The following is a 7500-nucleotide window of genomic DNA, read 5'->3' as shown; positions in this document are numbered from 1 at the left end:
ATCATGTACAATTCTAATCTCCCTAATGTTAACAATAACAGCAATAATCATGAAGAAAACAAAACCTACTTTCCCGAAGCAATAGAGAATGTCATTTAAATCCACACTGCTTCTTTTTCCTGCATCTCTAAGGCTAAAGATGTCAGCACACATTAATCTACATAAAAACTACAAAATCTATTATGAGCTTATTGGCATTCACTTTCACACACTTAAGATATTCCCTCTTTCTCTTCAATTTACTCTAATTACTTCTTCATCAATTAAAAAAAAAGGAGTAAAGGACTTAAAACAGCCTACTGGTGAATAGCTTCCATTCCCGTGCTGGTGGAGGAAAGATAGGCAAGAGTGAGCTCGGAGGGATAATGGCAGGGCAGGAGGGAAGGAGGGAGCGAGTGGAAATACTGTTTAAAAAAAAAAGTGGAACACAGAGAGGGAAGTGGAAGAAGAGAGAGAAGAGAAAGTGGAGGTGGGTCAGTCAAGGAGATTTTAAGGGAGTTTAAAAGCTAGGCTTCATCAAAGGTCTAGTAAAGGAAAGAAAAGAAAGAAGAAAGAGAGAAAGAATAGAAAGACAGAAAGAAAGAAAGAAAGAAAGAGAGAAAAAGAGACAGAAAAAAAACAGGAAGAAAAAAAAATAGTAATAATAATAAAACACCTATTAAACAACTTGATAAGAAGCCCCAGTACCACTCATAATAACAAAGAACCATCCCAAACACCTTCAGTCACGCTTTTCAAAAATGAACCAAGATGGGTTTCCTCACCACACTAAACCACACTAACATTCTATCAAAGTCACTGCATCTGGAGAAATTTGGCAAGCCCAATATGGGAGGAAACCACCACGGTGTCATCTCTTAAAAATGTCTCAACAGAACCGACCTATCTCTCATTTAATGTTTACATCATTATGACTTACAAATGGTAATAGGATATGATGTGTGATCTCTGACAATAATGCTCACACGGTATGTTAAATAAAAGCTTGTTTTCAGTGTTTTTCATTTTCATTAATTGTACAAACCCCTTCCATGGGTACTACTATATAAGGACATGACTATCACAATAATGACTGGAATGTTTCATGTATTGACAAGTAAATTCAATGTACTTAGCTGTAGAGACTAACACTACACAGCAAATATCACATTCATATATTATGTAAGATCTTTTTCTACAGTAGCTATCTCACTGGTATTTCAAATAACCTGCGTAACAAAAATGTAAACAAACCACTGGCCTCTTCATCCCCTCTCGTTCGTACTATCTTTCTTTAATTCAATGTAATGTGTATATATAGATGCATGAAAAATATACAAATACACACAAAGAAAGAGAAATTAAGTTACAAAAGCGAAGTCAACATAAACAAAATGAAATACAATGACATTATGAACAAATATTGAGGGGTATGTTTTGTGTATGTGTAAGTACGTGTATGTGTGTATACACGTCAGCCTCTTTGAACAGGTAGTCAACTTGTTGGCTAGATTTCTAGGGTGAATTTCTTAGAGGATTACCAGCCTCCCATTTCAAAGAAATAACAAAATGATTCTTGAAATTGTAAGTGAAATAAAATGTGCTACTGATGCTATGGCTAACAAAGAAGTATGATAACAAGAAAAGGTCATAACAAATTAAAAGATATCAATGATTTATGGGGCAAAGGACATGGCACGTGCTCTAATGAATGGACTACCTTCTCGAGTAGATTTGTCTGGTCTTGAAGGAAACAAAATTCGAGCACAAATGAAGATAACGATGAAACTGTCTGGGAAACAGTAATGAGTTTCTTGGATATGTGCTGGGGTGATATGACATCTTGCTTAAAAAGGCCTTGTGTATGTCTATGTCACTGTGTGTGTGTGTGTGTGTGTGTGTGTGTGTGTGTGTGTGTGTGTGTGTGTGTGTGTGTGTGTGTGTGTGTGTGTGTGTGTGTGTGTGTGTGTGTGTGTGTGTGTGTGTGTGTGTGTGTGTGTGTGTGTGTGCGTGTGTGTGTGTGTGTGTGTGCGTGTGTGTGTGCATGTGTGTGTGTGTGTGTGTGTGTGTGTGTGTGTGTGTGTGTGTGTGTGTGTGTGTGTGTGTGTGTGTGTGTGTGTGTGTGTGTGTGTGTGTGTGTGTGTGTGTGTGTGTGTGTGTGTGAGTGTGTATGAGTGTGAGTGTGCGCATGAGTGTGTGTGCTTGTTTGTTTGTGTGTTTGTTTGAGTGTGTATGCGCGCATGTTTTCCACCCCATATTTTAGTAAAACAAAGAAAAAACAAATAACAGAAAAAAAGGGAAATGCTTTCAAACACACCCACTCATCATCAACAACTGGAAGTGCATCTACCAAATTCTAGTAAATGATATCGTACTTTGCGCCCTTTGTGGCTGTGATCGCCTCCTCCAGGTTGTTGTCTAGCTTGTGGTACTTCCCTCTGGAGGACGACCTGCGGCCTCGTCTATCCCCAGGGCTGCGGCCTTCAATGATGAGAGCGATGATCTGCGGGTGGACGGAAGAGGCATGAGGGTCGGGCTCAGGAGTGACGTTAGTTTCTGCTCGTGATTTGCGAAAGTTGGGATAATGTGCATCGCAGGTGTAATGTTGTTTGCTGAAACTATTGTGCGAATAATATTACCATAAGAACATTTATGGATCCAATATTATCATAAAAGATCCATGAAATAACACACACAGTGATAACAAGGTAACAACAATAACAACAAATATCTGAATAATCAAAATATCATCTTCATCCTCATCCTCATAAAAAAATAAACACACACACATATATATATCCATCCTATTCAATACTTACCTATACACACATGCATATCCACAAATAATGGAGATTGAACGCATCAAAAAAGAAGGAGAGGGAGGAGGAGGAGGAGGAGGAGGAAGAGAAAAAGGAGGAAGAAGAGAAGAGAAGAAGAAGAAGAAGAAGAAGAAGGAGAAGAAAAAGAAAAAAGATGATGAAAAATAAGAAGAAAAATAAGAAGAAGACAAAAGAAGAAGAAAAAGAACACGAGACAAACAGGCCTCCATACCCCATAGGTGCCCTCGAGTTCATCTTACCCGTTGCTTGTTATGGAACACAAGGTAGAAGATGATGGCCGAGACCATTATGGTGAGGAAGTACGCAAAGAAGTGGGAATCTTCGTCGTCGGTGAACTCTCCGCCGTTTTTGATGGTGACCTCTCTGTTGTCGTTCGTCTCTGTGGAGTGTGCGAGAAAGGGTGAGTGAGAGAATGAGTAGGAAAGTGAGTGAATGAGTCAGATGGAAAATGAGAGTATTGATAAAGGGAATGAGTGAGTGGGAGAATGATTTGGAAAGTGAGTGAGTGAGTCAGATGGAAAATGAGAGTATTGATAAAGGGAATGAGTGAGTGGGAGAATGATTTGGAAAGTGAGTGAGTGAGTCGGATAGAGAGTGAAAGCATGAGTGAATGCGTGACAGAATTAATAGAATTAGTAAGAGATTGAGTGAGAGAATGAGAAAATGAGAAAGAGAGCAAGTGAGTGAGAGAATGAGAAAGAGAGCAAGTGAATGTGAGAATGAGTATGAGAGTGAGTAAGGCAGCCAGTATGAGACAGTGAGCACATCAGTAAAGAAGAAATAGAGTGAATGAATGAGAGAGTAAAAGAGCAAATATGTTTAAGTGAATAGTTGAGTGAATAAGTGTATGAAACTAAAATACAGGCTACCTTCATCTTGATTATTGTAGGAAGCTTCGTAAGCAGGTAAATCGGTCGCCATGGAGCTCTGCTGAGATCCGTCCACCAAGTACGAGAAGTCGTTCGAAGTCTTATCCTTTCCCTCTTCGTTCTTGATGTTTTCTTCGATGAGAATATCGGTCTCCTTGGCTTCTTCTTCCGGAGCCGTCTGTTCAGGCTGTTCTTGCGTTTCGTTGGTGTTCTGTTCCTGTTCCTTGGGTTGGTCTATTACATCATCAGAACCCTGTGTGTCGTCCTCTGCCTGCTGGTCTGGTTCCTTGGGTGCCTGTGACTCGGGTTCTAACACTTCGGGTTTTGGCATTTCTCCAAAAGCTGTTTCTTGCGTGTTCGGGGTGCTCTGCTGGAGCACTGCCGGGGGCTTGACAGACTGACTTTGGATGGCCACTGATGGAGCAGCACTCTGCCAGGGCTGATCCTTCGCCTCTCCCTCTGCGACTCCCGAGACCTGTGTTTCATTGGCTTTATTCTGTGCCTCCTGTGTGGCTTGAGAGGCCTGTGCCTCCTCTGTTTTTATTCCTTCTGTGATTTCGCTCTTGCTGGGCACCTGAGAAGGCTCGTCCACCTTAACATCTCCTCCTCCAGACTCAGTGTTTCCACCTGTCACCATTTGGGTTTCGCTGGGGCCTGGAGCTACAGCCTCTGCCACATCCTTCTTCTCTGCCACAGACCCCGTTTCGCTCTCTCTCGGTTCTGGCGGTGAGGGTGCTGCTGCCTGCCCTTGATCAGCATTGTTCTTTTGCGCATCTGCAGTTGGATCTACAGCTGGCGACTGGTTTTGAGGGCCTGGAGGCTCACTGTTAGCTTCACCCGGATCTTGGACTGCAGTTTCCATGTCTTTCTGGACTGCCACGGTGGCCTCCGGTTTTTCTGCAGGAGGGGTATTATCAGGGGCTGCATTTGCACTGCCATTTTTAACCGGCAGAGCAGAATCTCCGGGCGTCTGCTGAGTGTCTGTCTTATTTAGCAGCGTTTGGGTGGCAGTATCTGCTGTGATGGCACTAGGTTTCCCTAGTGCAGACGAAGGAAAACTTGCAAGGAAAGTGGTAGAAGATGAATTAGAGGAGGACTGTTGCCCCTCATCTACTGGCGCCAACATCGCTGGCATGATGGCGGTGAAGAGAAGACATGCTAAGTACGTGGTTCTCATTCCTTTTACCTTCATTCTGCCTCTTCCTTCCTCCTCTTCTATCTGGAATGTATTTAATATGAATCATTCTCTAATATTATATTTCATAATGATAACTGAACAAGGATGTAAAACGGTGGTAACCAACATTTAGAGAGAGAGAGAGAGAGAGAGAGAGAGAGAGAGAGAGAGAGAGAGAGAGAGAGAGAGAGAGAGAGAGAGAGAGAGAGAGAGAGAGAGAGAGAGAGGGAGAAAAAAAAAAAAAACTTGGGTATCTCTTATACTATCTATCTCACATACCTTTTTTCTAACCCCTAAGGATGGTATATTTTTTATCTTGATGTGCACATGTGATGCAAATATTTTTTTTTTTTTGCTGCTTCAATATACAGTAATTTCGGTCTCAAACAGTTCAAATCAGAATATCTATAATGCAGATTATCTGAGCACTTTCTTTTTTTTATCATAAATTTTTTCATTCTTTGTCCAGTATGCAAACATACCTCAGATTGAAAATTACCATATCTTGACCGTGGAGGGTTAAGGGATGGATGCAGCACGTGGTATAATGAGGTTATGCGAAACACATCGAAATTAAGCAAAACTCTCTGGCAACACCACATAAGTGTAAGATGTCAAATAGCATAATTTCTTTAATGTAAATCTTAATGTCAGGCTGGCATAAATTTCAATCGAGACAGATGGCATCACGCTAAATGAACGATTCATTAGGTACATACATTGCCACGATAACTGAACCAAAAACGAAGGACACGATACCTGGTTGGTTACATCATAATTTTATTTCAGTATGCTGGGACATGAAAATGAAAAATCTGATATTGATGTCTCCCCATTTATGTTTAGTCTGTTTACTTCCATAATGTTGAGATGAGAAAAAACAAAGTAAGAAGCATTTTTCATACAGTTCCTCTTTCTGGCACACTGGAAGAAGAAGAAGAAGTCTGGATTTCATTTTTAAAAATATATATTACTATTACTTTAACAAGAGGATTTTTAATTCTTTTTTCTAACTTTAAGATGTTTACATACTGTTTTGTGTGCAAAAGAAAGAAAGAAAGAAAGAAAGAAAGAAAGAAAGAAAAAAAAGCAAGAAATGATGGAGAAGACATCCTGCAACATATAATAAACATAAATAAATCCTTATTTTGCTTCTAGTCACTTAGAATTCAAGCGTGGCAATCAGATTAACGTTATTCATTAAATACATACCAATCAAAAACCCCCTTTTTAAAAAATGTCAGACTTTTATCTTGTGCCATTCCAGGGTGTGTGTGTGTCATGTGTAATATCTCGTAAACTCTTCAAAATACTTTTTTATAATGGAAGTGTCTGGCATTTCCCTCACGAGATAAGCCCAGCTAGAAGCTTTCCCACTCATAAATAGCAAGTAAATCGCTAGCATCAACAACTAGCAACGTGATCCCACATCAATTTTCTCATGACCGGGAATGGTTTAAAATATCATTGGTGCCCTTGGTAGTGTGACGATAAATATATGGCATGTGATGAGGGCAAAAAAAAAAAAAAGACAGGTAATCAGCTGTTTTAAATCCTAGGTCATACTTATCTCTAGAATTTTTTTCCCCTTGAATTTCAAGCTCTATAAATCACTGCTGTTAATGTAATACGTGTCTTATGAGCTGCAGTTAATGAGATGTAAATCCCATGCACATATTTCACAGAATGTCATAGTCACTCACAGGTGAGGATGAGGAAACAGAAAGAGGAGGTGGAGGAGGAGGAGGAATAAGAGAAAGATGAGGGGGAATAGGAGAAAGAGGAGGAACAGGAGAAAGAAGAGGAGGAATAGGAGAAAGAAGAGGAGGAATAGGAGAAAGAGGAGGAGGAAAAGGAGAAAGAGGAGGTGGAATAGGAGAAAGAGGAAGAGGAGTAGGAGAAGGAATAGGAAAAAGAGGAAAAGGAATATGAGAAAGAAGAGGAGGAATAGGAAAAAGAGAAAGAGGAATAGGAGAAAGAGGAGGAGAAACATGAGAAAGAGGAGGAGGAGGAACATGAGGTGGAAGAAGTAGAGGAGGAATAACTTGAGGAGAAAATATAGAAGAAAAATAAAAGCCAATGAGAAAAAAGACTAGGGAGAAGAAAAGAAAAAAACAAAGGTAAAAAAAGGGAAAAAGAAAAGAAAATATAAATGACATCCGCACTTAACTTTTCATGATTAAAAATGTATTTCAACTCAACGAGACAAGGGTAGTTTAGAAAACAACCTTTCACTTGATGCAAGTAGTCATAATATAGTAAGATAAAATCACAAAGCAATAGAAGTGGAAAAAAAAATGAACACGACAACAAAAATAATAAAAGAGTGAAGTCCTTTTGCAACCTTGACGGTACTAGTCCTATTGCATAAATGGCCAAATCCAGTGCAATATACACTATAAAAATCTTGCATCATTATGCTTATCCACAGCCCTGAATTATTACCGCTGATCAGCTATGGAATCCTATGAAGTAAATAACCGGCTTTCATGTTACTCGTAACATTCATTATAATTTTCATGTGAAAATAATTCATGGCTTCTTGTGCATGTATGTATACATACACTTTCTGCCTTGGTTTGGGGTTTTTATTTATCCATCTTTCATATTCTTTTTTTTTCATATAAATAGCTCC

General features: G+C 39.6%; 1 protein-coding gene across 3 annotated transcripts in view; it reads right to left on the bottom strand.

Moving 5' to 3' along the window:
- The window catches only part of LOC122268145 (uncharacterized), a 13490-nt gene that overhangs the window by 4147 nt on the left and 1843 nt on the right, over positions 1-7500 (bottom strand). For 2 of the 3 annotated variants that reach the window (XM_043038429.2, XM_043038428.2), the window contains exons 2-4: positions 3689-4907; positions 3059-3198; positions 2355-2482 (exon numbers count right to left, since the gene is read on the bottom strand). In XM_043038429.2, coding sequence (XP_042894363.2) covers positions 2355-2482; positions 3059-3198; positions 3689-4880 — 1460 coding nt within the window. In that variant the 5' untranslated portion in view covers positions 4881-4907. Of the gene's footprint in view, positions 1-988; positions 2483-3058; positions 3199-3688; positions 4908-7500 lie in introns of those variants that run through there. The other variant, XM_043038426.2, reaches the window with a different exon arrangement.

The sequence above is a fragment of the Penaeus japonicus genome, unplaced genomic scaffold, assembly GCF_977035675.1.
Source record: "Penaeus japonicus unplaced genomic scaffold, GWHDUDI00000001_assembly GWHDUDI00000040, whole genome shotgun sequence".
Classification (NCBI taxonomy): Eukaryota; Metazoa; Arthropoda; class Malacostraca; order Decapoda; family Penaeidae; genus Penaeus; species Penaeus japonicus.
Note: the sequence above shows the minus strand (reverse complement) of the source record. Positions and strands in the feature narration are given on the sequence as shown.